Here is an 18,852-nt window from a genome sequence, read left to right on the forward strand (position 1 = left end):
AAGTGGAGAAGAGAAAACAACTGAAAACCTTGTCAAACAGTACCGTGACACTTATCCCCAAGCTGTTGTCATTTTTAGCCAGTTCAACCTCAAAGATATCTCCAGGTTTAGGAGGTGATGAAGGAAAAGTTTTAAATTTCATTTTGTTGGATGTATTCATTGAGGAGGAAGATTCCTTAACAAAGAAAAACAAACAAAAGGATTTTTTGTTAGACTCAAAACGAAGATTCAATATGTGTTTTTTGGAAAAATTAAGAAAAATCAAGATGTTTAGGGATTGAGTGGATTCAAAGATCATGAGGGTTGGAAGAGATCTTAGAGATTACCTAATCCAATGCCTTCATATTTTATGGTTGAGGAAATTGAGGTTTGGAGATTAAAGGGCTTGCCTCAGGTCAAACAGCTAGATACAGCGGAGGGAAGCCCAGAACTCAGCTCAAAACTGGCTTTTACATAATCCTTTCCCAATGCTTTTCATACTTCCAAATTTAGAAAGTATTTCCATTTCCTTTAAAATCAATATATATCAGGCAGTAGCTTTTAATTTAGAGGTTTCTAAGATGAGCAGTCTTCATGTTTACTTATGTTTACAAATCCAATATAAACATAGGCACAACAGCTGAGTCCCATTTATAAGGGCATAACCTCTTATAAGGAATGTTGGTCTTTCAGTGAACAAAGGGCTTAAGGTTCTTTTCTGAATCTGCTTGTGAATGTGAGTTTAAATTGATATCATTTCTAGGAAATGGGCAATTTTCTGTGTTGTTGTTTTTCTTCTCATACATTTAGAACTTCAGTAGAATTTAGGTTATCAAAAATAAAGTCAACTGCCACATGAATTATTTAGGAACAAATTTTTCAGATAGTAAATTCTCTTATAGACATTAAGTATGCAAGAGATGAACTTGTAGAAAACCATCATAATCTGATTAATCATTCCTTTGTGTTATCAGGTAGCAAGTTCCCAAAACAATAGCTATTTTAGAGTTAGTATTCAAAGCTGCTAATTTCTCTGAAGGTTAGAATCAAATGCAGTAGCAGTTAGTAGCATAATATAGAAATTCTTTCTTTCCAGAATGTAAGCAGTTTATAGTAGATAACTCTGTTCTGTAATATATTTGCTGTAATTTGCTTTTTAAAATGAAAACAAAACAAAACAAAACACAAAGATTCAAATTAAACTATACTTTTTTTGGTGTTTGATGATGATCCTGACTGCTGGAATAAGTGGCTTCATCCATGTCTGAATCTCCACGGTCAGAATAATCTGTTGTATCAGAAATGCCTGTTTTTTTAGCTTTGTTTTGGTTACTGTCAATAGAAGTCCTCTTTTTCTCGGTAGCTTTGGATATCACAGATAGGGAAGGGCTGCCATGCTGTGATTCCTGCCAGGTTCGATCACCTACATGGCTGGCAAAGAAACCATTGACCTGGCTCTGGGACAAGCTGGCACTCTCAGTCCTGGAATCTTGAGAACTCAGGCTTCCTTCCCGCAGGCCTCCAGACATTCCAAAAGAGCTCTCAGAGATATGCCTCGGGGTACCATGCGGCCAGTGGTGGTGATCCTCAGAAGAATCTATTGCACTGTCTTGCATGTAGGAAGGTTTCTTCATGTAATTTTTCATGCCATTGGCAATGTGCACAGGAGTAGGAGACACTAAAAGTTAAAATCCATCAATGAAAATAACAGATTAGTGACAAAGATGCCTGTGCTTGCACACATGCACAATACTCCCTGATGATTGTTGGGAGGGTTTTACACAGGATAACACATGCGCAACACCTAACCCGGAGGCCCAAACCATGACAAAGACCCAACAATCGTAGTAGATGCTTTCTGTTTCCTTTGCTCCCTCTTTTGGTGTTTCCTGAGGCAACTTCTATTGATATGTGTATTTTCTTCATCTTAACTTTTATTTCCATTCTTTAAGACCTATTTCAAGTGAGTCTCCTCTGTGAAGAATTTTTTGATTCTCTAGAGATAATTTAGACCTCCAAAAATCTTGAATTTTATTTAATGATTATATATTTGTTTTATATTATCTTACTAAATTGCATTTTTTTTGGACACCAAGTAATTATCAAGAAAAGTAACTGCAAATTTCTTATGCATAGTTCTTATTAAAAGCTACTTAAGAAAGTTTCCCAAGTAAGACAAACCACAGCAGACATGAGCAAAAGAATTATAGGTGAAAATTTATAAGAAATTAAAAAGTTTTATGTAGCAAGCAAAACCAAGGAAAATTTAAAAGAGCGATGAGCAACTGGAGAGAAAATATTTGGGAAAATAACAAAAAATAATAGAGGCATTAATATCCTTAATATACAAAGAGTTTCTTAAAACAATAAGAAAGATTTTAAAACCCCTATGGAACAAGGATATAATATGTAGACTGGAATTCAGAGTAAAAACCTCATAGCTAATAAATACCTGAAAATATATCCTCACTGTTATTCAGAAATATGCAGCTTAATGCAGTTTTCTACTATTTGGCTGACAAAAAATGAGAATGGCGGATAATTTCTCACACCACTGATGTATGAAGGGCACTGTCTTATCTACCTGGTTCACTGAATTGATAAAACGTGGGCAGATTAGTAGCATTTGTCAAAAACTTTAATGTGCATACCCTTTAATCTTCTTCTAGGTATCTAGCTTCCAGAAATATGTATATTTTCAATGGTGTATAAACAAGTATATTTGTTGGAGCAACATTTGTAATAAAAGTATAGCTAACCTGATTGCACAAAAAAAGAAAAAAATTAAATAAATTTTGATATATCCATAAACATAAAATACAATACCACATTAAAAGAGTATATATTTATGGATGTCCTGAATATATTGAGTAGGCAAATTACAGATTGATATTGAGTATAAAAAAATAACTGTATTTTTAGGGAAAAAAGTATGTATGTACATGTATGTGTACACACACATGCACTATTTAAATTTTTTTTTTTTTTTATAATATACATAAGGCTACATACACAACAAATAATTTCCCTAGGAAACAGGGTAAGGGGACTTTTAGTTTTTACTTCATAGGTTTCTGTATAAATAGCATTCATTTAAATAAACTAGTATGCATTCTATAACTTAAAAAAGATTAGGAAACAAAAAGAAAAATAAAAACCTTTCTCTTTGGTGGTTGATAATTGAGAAGGATAGCCCGAGTTACATACTGATAAATGTTCTAGGTTCTTTGAGCTTTATCTTTTTTCAAGTTACCTACAGAATAGCTACACACCATGATAAGGTTAATCTAGCTTTCTGAGGAAACAAGTTCACAAAACTATGTTTTAACATCATGCTTTTAACTTTTATTGAGAATGAATAGTAAAAGACAAAATAACCACATGGAAGTCTGCTGGAAAAAAAACTTTATGATTCCCATCCTAGGCAAAATTCCTCTGCTAAATGCTCTCTCAGCACCTTGGACTTCTTCCTCATACTTACCATAATTATAATTGTTCAATACTTGTCACCCTGATAAACTGTAAGTTGCACGAGGGCAGAGGTTCTGTGTCTTGTACAGCACAGGCACTCAATAAATATTTGTTGAAAAAAATGAATAAATTTTCTATAAAACGTCTATTGAAAACAAAATTAAGAGACCCTTAGAGTATTATTCAGGGAGAAAATGAGTTTCTTCTAAATTCATATGCTTCTTTTGCCAAAATAATGGTGAGTAATGGAACCCAATATTCTGCCTTTACTTATTTATTTTTTTTGGTCTCGGCGGCTTGAAACTCAGAAGTATGCTACAACATTTGCAACTGCTATCGTCTTTCCTTTCCTTAAGATGACTAGACAACAGTTAGATTATAACGCTCTTTTGGGCAGTGGTGGTGTTTTCTCTCTGTTATGTCTGTTCACCCCAAACAAGTGCTGAAAATGTTATTTATAGATGTATACATCATTTATATACATACACACCGTATATAACATTTAGTGAAGAAAAAACCAGTAATCTGTAAAATGCAAGACTTTTTACAATACGATTCACGTGTGTAAAATTTAAGAAATTTTTGTTAGAACGTAGTGTATGAAAGTTTGTTTTCGGTTTCTATTTTATAATTACTTAAAGTTACACCTAAAATTCTGTCTAAACTAAGTTAACTGTCTATTACTAATTCTTTTACGTAATTCTCAGTATCTTTGGGATGAAACTTATTTACATTTATTTAGCATGTTAATGTCTAGGTTTTTAAAAATGTTTTTGAAAAATAATGTTAATGATAACAGTTAAAACTCACGTTTAAGTGCTTAATAGGTACGTACCAGGAAATGTGCTAAGTCTTTACATGCAATATCTTATTTAATTTTCACAATCTACAAGATAAGCACTTTTATATTCACCACTTGTAATATAAGAAAGAGAGCCTTAGTAAGTTCAAGTAATTTAATCAAGGTATGTAGTGTTAAGTGGTAGAGACACAATCTATCCCTAGACTCTGGAGCCCTTCTCAATGCCCACCGCGCAGCAGTGCACGTGCAGTGTGCACTCACTTTACACACACTGCCTTACCGCTTGATCCTCCTAACAACTGTGGCTCAAGAGGACTTAAGTCATACAGCATACAGCTAATAAGTGGCCCAGGCATGGCTCAGATTCAAGTCATCTGATCTTTGTCAAGTGCCCTTTCTCCTACAACATGCTAATGGTGGGGATTATCAGACGAAATGATATGGTCTTGTTTTTAAATTTCTGGCATGTTGTTATCCTTTTCCTTTTTATAATCTGGTTCAGGACAGGGCTTCATTGCTAACTGTTATAGAACTATATTAATTAGGCAATAATAAAGAATTTTATTTCTGATTTGACTTAAGAAGTGGTGGAAAGCACCAAATACTTAGGAGACTTTACTTAAGTGACATCAGTTTTGCCCAACAAATCCATTTTTATGCATATAAAGTTGACCCTTGAATAACACAGGTTTGAACTGCATGGGTCCACTTACACACAGATTTTTCCCCATAAATGCCAGTACTGTTTTTGTTCTATGGTTGGGAGTCTGTGGATGTGGAGGGCCGACGGTATGCCCTCCACATCTAAGGCATATTATAGAGCATACTTCGACATCTGTGAATTTTGGTATATGCAAGAGGTCTTGGTACCAATCCCCTACTTGGATACAGCTTAAATTTGGGGGGAGTCAAAATTTATACAAAATTTGGGATTGCAAGGTTCTGCACCTGTAACTCCTGGGTTGTTCAAGGGCTGACTGTATTACTAAAGAAGAATGAAATAGAAAATCTTGGAAGTGATGAATGAAAAGTTATACGGATGCATAAAATTAAAACAATCACAACTATACATTTAAAACTTCCAGAAAGGAAATACGGAGCTTGAATCCAATTTACCTATTGGACTTGTGAAAAGTGAAACAGAACACAAAGCTAAGCGACATCTACAACATTACCTTTGGATGTCTTTTCTCTTGGCTGAGAGATAACAAGTGTCACGTCTTCCGGAGCATTTTGCAAAATTTCAATTGCAGCATGGTGGCTGACCCCCTCTAAACTCACACTATTTACAGATATCAAACGATCTCCTGTAAAAATAGACAATCCAATATTTTCAATGACAAAGAGAAATTAATGCTGATTTGTAGAAATGTTATGCTCCCCTCATTCTTTTTGTTTGGCCCAAGTTCCACTTTTGAAATCTGTGCAAACTCATGCCTATCAGTAGGTACTTAGGAAAATCACCTAAATGTAAAGTACCTGGCTTTAAGCATCCATCCAAATCAGCTGGTCCTCCAGGGGTAATTGAACTAATGAATACACCTAGATCCAGTCTTCCCATCTTCTCCCCACCAATAATTTGAAATCCTGTAAAACAGCACATTTTAAAAAGATCTTCACGATACTGGTGCTTTCAATGACTAATGATTAGCTTGTTAGACACATAGAGGTATAGGGACTGTCCCAACAAGTATGATTAACAGGTAACACCTGTCAGATGCGACTGTTAAATTTAGTGGAAGTAATGCTTGTAAGCATTTCATCTTTGGCATTTCCTAACTGGGCAGGCGAGGTGAAGGGGTCGTGGGTGGGCAGCCAGTATCCTGATCAGAGCAGGTTGGTGCCTCAATACCAATGCTATGCATCCTATAGACTAAGGATCTCACAGTGACTTACCTAAACCATACTTCGCGTCTTTTTTCAGGTTCACCAAGGTGATCTCGCGTTCTGGTGAAGATACAATGCTCCATCTTTTATGTAGTACATCTATTGAAAATGTATAATTTTAAGATAAACGTAACATGCTCAGACATTAACAATGATTGCTTGTTCCAGTTTAAATATTAACAAGGCTCATTGATAGATTATTTGGTCACTATAAAATTATATTTTAAATAATATATTGCCATCATGTTATGTTCAATAGTAATTTATGATTTACAAAATGACTGTACGTTTTCACATTTATCCCTTATAAATGAGTCCCTGTGAAATGAGTACATTTCAGTTTGAAATGAGTAAATAAACCTCAAGAGGTTAAATAATTTGAACAGGTTTACTCAGCTAGTACTGAGTAATCTTAAACTTAGGTTTTCTGACTCCATGTCTTTCAGTCACATCAAGGTTGACTTCCTGATTTTGACAATGCTCAATATGTTAAAGGTTTCCTACTAATAAGTGGTTGGCATTTTTATTTATGAGTAAAATATTCATGGTAAGTTCTAGAGTTAAATAGTAGTAAGAATAAATAATTTATTTTTAAAAATCTCAGTGATGACTCGGCTAACATCTTTACACTTTCGAAGGATATTCACTTAGTTCTCATTTCATTTGTGAAACAATCCCATGAGGTAAAAAAAGAGATTTTTAATCATTGTTTTATAGATGAGGAATAACAGTTCATGATTTGTTCCACATTATAGCTAGTATCACTGTCCAGCAAAATGTCTTAAGTCAGTGCTTGATAAATGCTAGTTAAATACTACAATTAACTTTTTCTTATTTCCATTTGAGTTTTTTTCCTTAAGTAGGCTGATCATTCAGTAGTCTCCTAAATTAAACCAATAAATATGTTATTTAATTGTCATTTTAATAACATTACATCATTTACTTAGCAATCCGGTCGTTTGATATACATACTCTCTGTCTTCTTGTTACAAGCTGAATTGTGTCCCTTCTTCCCCCCATCCCCAATTTATATGTTGAATCCCTAACTCCTAGCACCTCAGAACATGACCATATTGGGATACAGCTTTTGAAAGAGATAATTGAGTTACAATGAGGTCTTTAAGGTATGCCCTAATCTAATCCAATAAGAAGAAGAAATTTGGATATAGACATATGTGCACAGTGGGAAGACCATGTGAAGATAGAGAGAAGACCGTCACTTACAGTCAAGAAGAGAGGCATCAATGTTGCTAACACCCTGATTTCAGACTACGAGCCTCTAGAACTGTGAGAAAATAACTTTCTGTTGTTTAAGCCACTTAATCTGTGGGACTTTGTTGTGGCAGCTCTAGCAAATTAATACACTTCTTAATGGCGATTATAATTTGACAGGTCTAACTGGTCCGAGTGTGAGGTGGTGGTAGTATTGGTAAATGACTGCAACACACTCAGAAAGATATTTTTGTAAACTCAATCTTCAAACTCATCTCTATAACGTTCTTAAGCATATTGAAGCTTTTTGAAAATTAGGGGTTATTTGCCAATGTATGACTGACTACTGTGGACTTAAAATTGTATTAGTATGTTATAAAACAAGTAGTAACTTTGTTATAAAACATGTATTAATGCTTAAATGATATGTATGTGATAATTCACATTCTAGAAATAAACTCCTTTAATTTCAGAAAACAATAAAAACAATCATTTGCTCTCTGGAGTGAATTAACCTTGTACCGTAGACACCAAGTATTAGTGCAAGTTTGCTAGCTCCCTGTAATATACATGTCCCTATTTTGTTGTTTCTTTTTGACCAAAACTCAGTTACAAACTTAGTTATAATCAATGAGAGTAAAAATAATTCAGTATTCCTAATTCATTTTTTGAGATAACCCCAAACCATTGGACAATGGTGTGAAAAGTCTTACATATGAGGTATATATATATAAACTCTTAGTTTAGTATTATCATCTAAGCAGCCAAAATAACTTAATATCCTAAAACAGACAAGTCTAATTTCTAGCTAGAAACAAATAAAAATACAACAGAAGAAAACCCATAAAATAAAATATAACAAATAAGGGAGTGAGGTTACATTAGGTATTAAATGCAACTGGCACTATCATGAAGATAAAGTCCATTTGTTTTCCACAATGTTTTTTGCTTTTAATTATACAACTGATGTTCTTAATGTTCCTAAGGCATACCTGCTAGAAGTCAAAGGTATTGATTCAAAGAATAAAAATGCCATTTTCTTTATTTTCCTTTCTAATACATGCACTAATAAGATTGGTTATTTATAATATTTATTTGACTAATAAGTGTGTGTGTACTAAGAAATATCCGAGGTAAACATTCTCGGAACATACACACACACTAAATGTGCAATATTTTGCATATTTATTTCCTTAACTAGAAGCAACACACGAAGCTCTCTATATTCAAGAATTCACCAGAGAGATTTGACCATTCATTTATTCAATTATTCTTTCACCTTCAAATGTTTACTGAACAATTTTCCTGTCAAAGTCTCTCACTAGGCAATTAGGGCAAATAAAATGAGATAATGTATATGAAAGCTGCTAGCACAGTGTAAGCTGAATCACATCAGGCTAGACGAACAAAGAATTAGCCTAACTGATAAACAGAATGTTGTTAAGACTGTCAGTGAAATAGTTGCAGTGCAAAGGCATGAGTCAGACCTATAAGAGAAGAGAGACCTCTTCATGCCAGGAATAAAGAAGACTTCAAGGAAATGGGGTAGGATTTTAATAAGTGGATTATTGAGGTGCTTGTACAGCACGAAGTAAGGCATTAGCAAAAGCTAAGATGGAAAGAAGGCTGGCAGAAAGGGTTCTGAAAAAATGTCATTAATCAGTTTGGCTACATCACAAGATTTGAGTAGGATGAAGTTGAACACTCTTTGGAAAGGAAACCTTTGCTAACCCACTCTTTTAAACGGCGATGTCCTTCCCCACCCATATAAAGCGACTTATTAATGTGAGGACAGAAGGAAAGAAGGATGTTGGTGTGCAACTCCATGTTACTAGATAGTACTGTGCACATGCCAAGTTTCTATTTATCTTTGTATTCTATTCACATAGATGTTCAAATACATCTCCACTGGTTAAAAAAAAAAAAAAAGGAGAAGGAAGTATCTGAGGGTATAGAGTACACCACAACCCAAGGAAACTTAAAGATATTTATAGAATTCAATGCGAATTGAACAGAATTTATAAATCTCTAAAAGTGAGGCAGCTAGGTATTTCAAGTACCAATATATTTCTAAGTTATTTTAATTACTGTATGAAAACAAGCCATTAGTATTCAGGGAGTATATATATTTAAATCCTTCAAAGAATTTTCTTTTCCCATTAATATACTCTATGACCTCCAAAATGCTGCAATTATTTTAAAGTGAAAAAGAGCCTCAATTTGAAATTTCCACTTCTTTGAGTAATACATGCTGTATTATCAGATCAGGAACTATCAGTGTCATTCTCAATGTTTACCTGGGAAATAGCTTAAGAACAATTGATAAATGTATAATTTAGAAATTAAATGCATACCCTCTCTGCATTAGAGACTATTGTTCGAATGTTGCCTTTCTCATCTCTCATAAGGTTCATGTGGACATATATAGTCTCCGACCAGAATAACTTTAGATAGTAATGACAGCTATACCTATGACTAAATGAACTGAATTTCCCAATAAGAGTATATTTCTGATAAGGCCAAATGAGTCGACATTTTTTTTTTTTTTTGCAAGAAAAACTAATTTTTTGGTTTTAGATATAGACCCTTGTCAACTATAGTGCAGCTCCATGCCACTGACTCTAAGATTAACTGAACTATAGGTCAAGGAGGATCTGGACAAATCCATTACTCATTGTAGGGAAAAAGACCCATTTCAAATCTTGAGGATGATAGGTGAGCAGCACCATATTGGTATAAAAACAAAGAGAAATAATTTCCATTGTTATATTACCTTACATATTTACTACTCTGGTGGTAGGAAGAGGAGAACATAATGGAAAATTTGGTGTTTTATTTCTGTGCCAGCACTAATTAGCCAAGTAAATTGGGGCCACATAACATCTTGGGGACTCATTTAATTCATCCATAGAATGGAAAAGCTTGGTTTGGATACACTTTTAAGTTCCTTTCAGTCCTCAGTTCAGTTGACTCTGTCTTTTGCTTGTGGTTAATTCTTGTATCTAAATCCTTTGTGAACACTTTGGACTTTTTATTATAATATTTAATTACATAGGTATTCCAATTAAACCTTAGGTGGAAAAACTAGCTTTTAAATTTACATTTGGTCCTTGACATCTGAGTAAACAAAGTGTGTTTTAAAATCCTACTTTTGTTTTTTACATTTTATTTCTTGGAATTCAGATTGCTCATAAAAGTAATAGTTTCAATATTGGGGAAAAAGTTTATTTTACTATCTGTAACAAGTTACTCTGCAACAGAATAACCTATTTTACGTGAGTTTTTTGTTTTTTGGCATTTTGTTTTTGTTAAAAGTATTTGACCCCATTTTTGTGATTTAGACAGGAAGGAAGGTGACAAATCTAGCTAAAAGTTACTTTTCAATTGTATAATAATCCTGGATTATAGTAAAACAAAAAATATTAAAAACCAATTTTACAATTCTTGCATAAATTCTATATTTTTTTGTTTTTACTCTCTTAGGAAGTAATATTATAAGAAGCGTGGTTTTTGAAATGTTAAGCAACATTTAAAAAACAATCACAATCAAAAAGTTGGAATTCTTTCAAGATCCGTTTCATGAGATTAGAAGACTCCTGCCTTTTCCCCTTTATCTTCTCTTTCAAGTTTCACATTCTTTAAAGATCTCTGAGAGTAGTAAAAGGTTAAAATTGAATTTTATTCATTGATCCTCATATTAAATAAAAAATAATTCAATATTAACTGATGTTCATTTCTCATTTTCTTCTAATAATCTTGACCAGCAAGGAAGAACACTGAAATTCGAATAAGAAGTCCTATATTTGACTCATGTGCAAGTATTTAAATTTTGATTATTAGTCACCTCATTTGGAAAAACATGTTTACCATGCTCTATTACGTGAAAACTCAATTCTCGACAGAGCACTGATTCAAAAAGAATTTTGAGAAAAAACACAGACTTGTCTGCAAGCCAGCTGGGGTACACATCCACAAGAAGGTGGATTGGGGAAGATGGGAAGATGAAGTTTCTAGAGGTTTAAACAGAGAAACTACCCTGTACATGCTGCTCATGTGGTACCCGGTGTAAATTCACATCCTTTTACATCAGGAGCTAGGTTAAAACACATTCCAAGTTCTCATCTTCGAATAGATTATTGTACAGCTTCTCCCAAAGTTTAGTTAGGAGAAATAACACCTATGAATAATTAGGCATTATTATGTTAAGAGATAGTCTAAAGAGTGGATTAGAGCTTGGGCTCTGGAAACAGAATTCCCGCACACAAATCATGGCTCGGGCACTTGCCAACTCCATGACCTTCTGCACAAGCTCTTGATGCTCTGGTTTTTCACATGTGACAAGGAAATAACATTTGCACAGGCCTCATAGGGTGTTGTGATTAAATGAGATATAAACATAAAGTGCTTAGAACAGCGTTTGGCACATAGTAAGCACTCAGTAACAGTTAGTCGATAATTATTATTACCACTATGGACATGTTAATAAACTATTTTAGGCATAGAGGTGTTCTAAATTAAGTTTATGTAAGACATTTGATAATCAAAGATATACCAGGGTCTTAGGAACTTAGGCCCAAGTACAAGTTCACTTTTTCTTTAATGACTTGCCCTCCGATTTTTCAGGATTGATACCTTTTTTAAAAAAATGAGATAAAAAAAATCCTACATTTGCTATGAGTATTTAAGATATTGTGTATATTCTGACTTTAACACAAATTTTACTTTCAAGAAAAAATTTCCTCTCTCGAAGAATTGGTATGTGGATTTCTAATACAGAATGAGAATTACACAAAATAGCACCCTGGCGTCTGACAGTTTTGACCTACAAAAACCAGCAGTTTCATAAGGTTCAACCTACTCCTATGCCTTCATTTTTGCCTTGGCTCTCAGGAAAATTAGAACTAAACTTAAAACTTCATCAAATTTAACTAGATTCAAATCTTTGATTAGCATTCTGCTTCTTTCTCATCAGACTTGCTTCTTTCTCATCAGACTTCTGATTTGTTCAACTTTAAGAGTTTGAGGGTGAGACTGAAACATTTTGAGGAAAGTAGTGTATGCCCAGTCATGCGGTAATAAAACATTCTTTCTAACCATGAAAGGTATTAGAAAGATCAAATAAGATAATATACTGAAAGTATTTTATAATCTAAAGTCTAAAAAGTTTGAATCACTGACTTTCAAGTCACTGTACAAAGTTTCTTCCTTTGTTTCTTTTCCTCTTAGACTTCTAAACTATCGGTCTCAACATTTTAAGTCTCCAAATTCTTCCCATAATATTTGGGATAAGACTCAAAGCCTGTCCCTATTACTCTTGAGCTACTGCCCTCATGTGCCTCTGTGCTGAGATTCTTAGTTCCTCGAACCTGTTATCTTCTCGTATGTCTACATGTCTCTGATCACACTATACTTTGGGTCTGAAATGTTTATTCATGCCATTCTGCCTGAATAAATCCTCCTTTCATTTCAAGATCCATCTCAAACGTCCCTTTAAAATAACTGTCTCAGCTAAAACTATTTTTAATCAAAACTATCTCCCACTTGAACTACTATCTCAGCTTTCTAGTTTGTGTCCTTATCCTTAATTTCTCTAGTTCATCAATATTAGCCTAAATTACAGGTCCTATCACATCACTATGATGCTGCGAAATACAATTCTCCAATGTTAAGGCTTAAAATCCTTGGCATGGAATTGGAGACCCTTCATTATTAGGTCTAAGACTACCTCATAAGGTACAAAAGAAAAGATATGATGGAAATGAGGGGAAAAACATTTTATAAACCTACCATTTTCTTTTAAGGGTACTTGGGATGAAGAATTTCCAGAACTATGCAAAGTCATTCCTGTGGTACAAATTACATTATTAGACAGTTTATAAAATGGTCAGATACTAGATACAGAATTTCTTCTGATAAATTCATAAAAAGCACTAAAACATTTACACAGCAACACTTTATTTACACTAAAAAAAATGTCTTCCCATATAGACTTATTTACTATTTTTAATATCCAAGTTAAGCATATCAACTTGTTTTGCAGAATAAATTTAAACACAAATGTATTGTTTCTGACAATGACACTTTGATATGCCAAATAAGAAATGATGGACTGAAATGAGTTTTAAAAACATTTGTTCAAATGTTAAAAGAAAATTCAATTTTCAACAAGAATGAATAACCTTATCAAAAAATAAATGCAGAAAATAAATTTTCTTTCATGGGTGAGTTTTATTTTGTGTTTTCTATGGAATAGTTATTACTCTACATCTGAAATGAGATGGATTTTTAAGTAGACAAAAGCCTTCCTAATGAAAATAACTTAGACTCTATAAGAGACTTCGTTATAGTCAAGGTACTTTGAAAATTATTTCCTAAAAGATTGAATCAGTGTCTTTTTAGGCTATTTTCAACACATAAGGTGACCTATAGGATAAAATCTTGCCTTTTACCTGTTTAAAAGTTTTTTTAAAAAATCAATTCAATTTAAAATGATGATAGTATAATCTCTGAAAGTTGTAGAAGCCCACATTAATAAAGTAATGTTGCTCTTTATAAATATTTATCAAATATAGGGCAGAGTTCTCTTTTGACTTCATTTACTCCACATACCCTCAATTCAATTACAGGGTGTGAGAATACTACTTTCTAACTTTGCGTAATTAGAGTTAAATGTCAAAACTTTGGTTTAAGGGAAAGTAAATTGGGCTAAAAAAGTATTATTTGGTTAAACAAGACCAGAAGAAGGCAATCCTTGCTGCCCTTTAATCCCCCCCAGCTGTTTCCTATTGTGAGTAATTGTTCAAATGTCTGGGCTTAAATACCTACTACTCTCCTGTAAGGTCCATTCCAGTGCATTTCCCCTTTAAGCTGCACAAAGCAACAGGAAACCCGAACTATTTATCTCATAAGGTAGTGTGTATTTATAAATACACACAACTTTTATACTTAAATAATTAATAGGCATAGGGAAATTTCTAAAACTTTAATCAGCTAAGAATTTCTACTCACCATAGCACACTCCTAAAATCATCTGTTTTGAGAGACAATTCCATTCATGTTAAGCTGAAGGTACCCTTAAAAAAAACTTTCTTCAAAAAATACAGCATCAGTGGAGTCTCCTCTTACAGGCTTATAAGACAAATCCAAAGCCATGGTACCAGACTATCTGAGTTTTCTTGTTAAGACTATTATGGCTTTTAACTGCCACTAATAGAAAGCTAAGCAACAGTCTGTGCCATAGAGCAATCACTGGTTATAAGTCAATTCTTGTTTGACTTGGTACCTATTAAGCAGCCTAAAATTTTATATTCACAAACAGTTTTGGCAATTAGGACACAGAACCAAAAATAATTTCTCAATAAATTAAATGATCTTGTTCACGTGACTGTGAGCACGAGGTATGGGAGAAAGAACATAAGCTTGTTTATGCTGACCTATACCATATGCTTGACCAGGGTCTTCAAAAGATGAGGAGTCTGATTCATGTTTCCTCCTTTCAGGACTTCTATTTAAACTTGCAACAGACTTTGAACTAAAGAGGGAAAAGGAAGGTAGGAGGGGCAAGTGTCAATGTAAAAAAATACGGCGAAAATAATAAAATGTCAAAACAAAAACAAATGTATGAAATGTAGAATTTACAAATATGTAATTTGGGTTAGTTATGTTCTTACTTATTAAGTTTTGTGAGTCCTGCCAAAGATTCTGTATCGGATCTTGCCATCTGGTGAAATGGTTTTCCTACCAACTCCGCAATGGTTTGTGGTGGTGATTCCATGTTAACAGTGACATTTTTCCGATGAGGATAGAGAGAGGCCTGACTGAGATCATGATATGATTTACTCATTCCTCTAGGCTTTTCCTCCCATGAAGCTTTGTCACTCTTCTCTTTTGCACTGTTTTGCAATGGCTGGTAAAGCGACAGCTCTGAGCAGGATAGCCTCTTCAGGATCTCAGCTTGAACTGACAGAGGTCGAACGGCAAGTTTGTTCAGGGTGCTGCTGGCCAGACTGCCAGTGCTGACAGCTCGTCCCATATTAAATCCTCTAACGGACTCCACTTGGAGATTCAGGCTCCTAAACGAAGCTCTCTCTACAAGGAAATAGGATTGCTTTACATGATGGAAACACTGCAGTACCTTTACGAGAAGAGTTATTTTAATAAATAAAATACAGCATGCAGTTTTTTAATCATTTTGATTGCCGGCACAGGAGGTAGCTTTCAGAGTGTGGCAATCAAGGACTTTAAAAAGGAGGTTGGAAGATCTTGGTTTTCACACCATCTCTCCATCCTTGTAGCTTTCTCACATCCAGGGCCTGCTCAGCATTTCCTACTTCATCTAATATTCCCTTGGATCCAGTAATGTTTAGGCTTCAGGCTTGCTGACCCCAAATTCCCAATAACAAATTTCAGTTAGAAATGAGAATGACATGTGAAGGAGAAATTTTCAACCCTAGTAGTGTGTCTGCTAAAATACCAGCAAACCAAGGATGGGGAGAGGGAGAGATGAAACCTGGATAGGCCGATGGTGAGATCATGCCTGAAAAAGCAGCTGTGCAGAGGAGTTTTGCCCAGAAAAAAGTTCCCGATTATTATATTTTTATGGGCTTATGGTGGATTGTGGTGATGGTTACACAACTCTGTGACTATACTAAAAACCACTGAACTGTATACTTTAAGTGTGAATTGAATGGTATGTGAATTATATCTCAGTAAAACTGTTACCAAAAAAAGCTTTTATGGAAAATAGTTTCTTTTGTTATTTTATTATTATGCCATCTCACCATCCAACTTGGTGACTTTTCATTATTTAATTGAGGCACAAGAGCCATGGGAGAATCAAATATTATTTGTCTTCTCTCTCTTGGTTTCTGTTAATTATAACATGATCCAGGAGCTGGGGGTCTCTTCGTGCTTAAATTCCTTTCACTCCTAAACAGACATCCAAAGTCTTATTTTAGAGGCTAAATTTAGAGATACCTTATAACAAGTGCTTAGCTATTCTGATTTGGAGAACCATTGTCATGGCGGTATTTGAACATTTGAGGTTCTTAATGAAAGCATGGCATCGCAGAATTTTAGCATCAAAATCTCTTGGTGTAAATAAAGGATCAGGAGCACAGAATTTCAAATGACGTAGCTGTTCATGCACTAGTAATCCACATTGCAAGGAACCCCATTTGTTGCCCTGTGAAAAGTGCTGACCCTGTGTCACACTCTGGGGAAAACAGCTTGACCTCTATGTAAAACAGAAGCAAACACCTCCATAAAAAATAACTCATCAACTGTGGCTGATTTAGATCTTTCAGTTCAATTTCATTATATTCTAATTCTTAGGAAGATTAATAATCAAGATTTTATCTCAGGTGTAGAAGACAGAACACTGAAGTTTTTTTAATACTCATACAACGGGATGAAGTATAATAAAAATGTCTCATTGTCACCAGGAAAATTCAATTTTCTTTCTCTCAAGTAGAAGTGGACACCAAGTTCAAACACGATAATAATAATTAAAAAAAAAAGACTTTGGTTTAAAAATCCCCAGAATGATCTTTAGCCTAAAGTACAGAGTTTTTATTAAAGCAGATAACATTATTTCTATTCTCAGATGTTAATCAAAGACGCAAAAACAATCTTATATAGATTCAATTACCGGGAAATATCTTTATATCCGATATATTCTTCAACCTTAAGGAAAATGTAGACCAAACTTTGGTAAGAATAGGGACAGCCAGTTCAATTTAGGATGGATCTATTTTGTAAATATCAAAGATTCTGCTATTCAAATCCATTCATAGTTTACGCCTGGGTAGGACTCAAAATACTGCCTATATTCATGGGATGAGATCATAAACCCTCAAGTTACCTGGCCTGGCCTGCTGCCTTCAGAAAGGACTCCAACATAAACAGCCAAGATGCAAAACAAAACAAAAACAAAAACACGAGAAGAAGCCTACACCCTAAGGCTACTGTTTTAAATTTGAACTCAAAGGCTTGCTAGCTCTATACAGTCTACCCTCCACACGCCCCAATCTCTGCCTGCGCTATTGTTCAGTCCCTTGTACTGGTCTGTAATTCCTTATATTGTATGCTCTCATATTGTAATTCCTTATGTTGTAATAGAAGAGGGACTACATTTATTTTTGTTTTTCCACAGCACTTAGCATGGCGTCTTACAAGTAGTTAGTGCTCAGAAAGTAATTATTAATCTTAATTTAATTCCATGCAAATTAGTGTTTTGGAAACTCATCTAATAGAATATTGGTTAAGGACTAAAGAAATCAGGGTTCCAGCCTGGTTTGACCTCTAACTCTAAGGTTAAATGAGACACTATCTGCTCTGAACCTGTTTCCTCATCAGAAAAAAATTGGACATATTGAGCTCTAAGGTTCTTTCCAGCACCAACATTCTATGACTTTAAAGAAGTAACACACACTTGTTAGCTCCTCAACATCCTATAGATAACATTGTTTATCTTCACTTGTCTAGTACAGATAATTAAGTAGGCAGGCAGTTATTTATAAGCTGATTCTAAGCAGAAAATAATTCCTTTGATGGTTTAACGAAATCTGGGGGAAAATATAGATAATGCCATCTTAAAATGCTTTCACATGTGAGTTTAGGATACAGAGCTGATGTGTTCCCAGGGGAAAACCTGAGGAACACAGAGAGCATTCCCATTCCATGGATGAAGAAAATGAGATTCCAAAAAGTCATTTATTTTCCTAAGGTCATTCCACTACTACTACTCCTGCTACTAGAGGTGATAGTAGTGCTAAAATAATATTGATGACAGTGATGATAATAATGAATATTTATTCAACACTTATGCTGTCATGCACTTTGAAAGTGCTTTACTGTATGAACTTATTTCATCTTCACAATAATCTTATAATGTACATACCACCATTATGATTATCATCTTACAGATGGGGAACTAACGCAGAGAATTTAAGTAGCCTGCCCACAGTTTCAGAGCTTGTAAGAGCCAGGTTTGACGATTGGAAGTCTGGCTCTACAATTCATGCTCTTGACTACCACATTATACTGTTCTTCAGTGTGAGGAATGTTGACGATGGAAGGCTGTCCTCACAGTTTTGTCTTCTGACTCTTCACTATAGCGCACTGTGCAATCTCCATAATGATGTAACCTTCAGTTGTTAATTCTGGTTTGTACCAAACAGAATATTAGTCCAAATAGGAATACTAATAGCTCTAAAAGTTTGATATTTCACTATACTTTGAAAATATGTGAGAGCAACTTTTTTTTTTTTTTTTTAGCAGAGCAAAGCAGAGAAAGAAAAGGAATAATAAGATTACTTTACAGAAGTAGTTATCTTTTAGCATGCATAAACATCATGACTGAAGAAAGCCTGTTAAAATGCACATTTTCGGGGCCCAATGTCCGAACATTGGGATTCATCAAGTTTCTGGTAAGTTTCTGGAATCTTCATTTTTAATAAGCATACAGCCCCTACCGTTTTGATTTTTTAAGACTGAGAAAC

General features: G+C 34.3%; 1 protein-coding gene across 12 annotated transcripts in view; it reads right to left on the reverse strand.

The window, feature by feature from the left end:
* PTPN13 (protein tyrosine phosphatase non-receptor type 13) overlaps positions 1–18,852 on the reverse strand; it is a 167,612-nt gene that overhangs the window by 38,887 nt on the left and 109,873 nt on the right. For 4 of the 12 annotated variants that reach the window (XM_036227741.1, XM_036227732.1, XM_036227734.1 and 1 more), the window contains 8 exons: positions 15,022–15,439; positions 14,785–14,882; positions 13,139–13,195; positions 6,149–6,238; positions 5,732–5,839; positions 5,428–5,559; positions 1,188–1,657; positions 29–175 (listed from right to left, as the gene is read on the reverse strand). In XM_036227741.1, coding sequence (XP_036083634.1) covers positions 29–175; positions 1,188–1,657; positions 5,428–5,559; positions 5,732–5,839; positions 6,149–6,238; positions 13,139–13,195; positions 14,785–14,882; positions 15,022–15,439 — 1,520 coding nt within the window. The remainder of the gene's footprint in view (positions 1–28; positions 176–1,187; positions 1,658–5,427; positions 5,560–5,731; positions 5,840–6,148; positions 6,239–13,138; positions 13,196–14,784; positions 14,883–15,021; positions 15,440–18,852) is intronic. The other 8 variants (XM_036227737.1, XM_036227736.1, XM_036227733.1 and 5 more) reach the window with 6 other exon arrangements.

The sequence above is a fragment of the Rousettus aegyptiacus genome, unplaced genomic scaffold, assembly GCF_014176215.1.
Source record: "Rousettus aegyptiacus isolate mRouAeg1 unplaced genomic scaffold, mRouAeg1.p scaffold_m13_p_10, whole genome shotgun sequence".
NCBI lineage: Eukaryota > Metazoa > Chordata > Mammalia > Chiroptera > Pteropodidae > Rousettus > Rousettus aegyptiacus.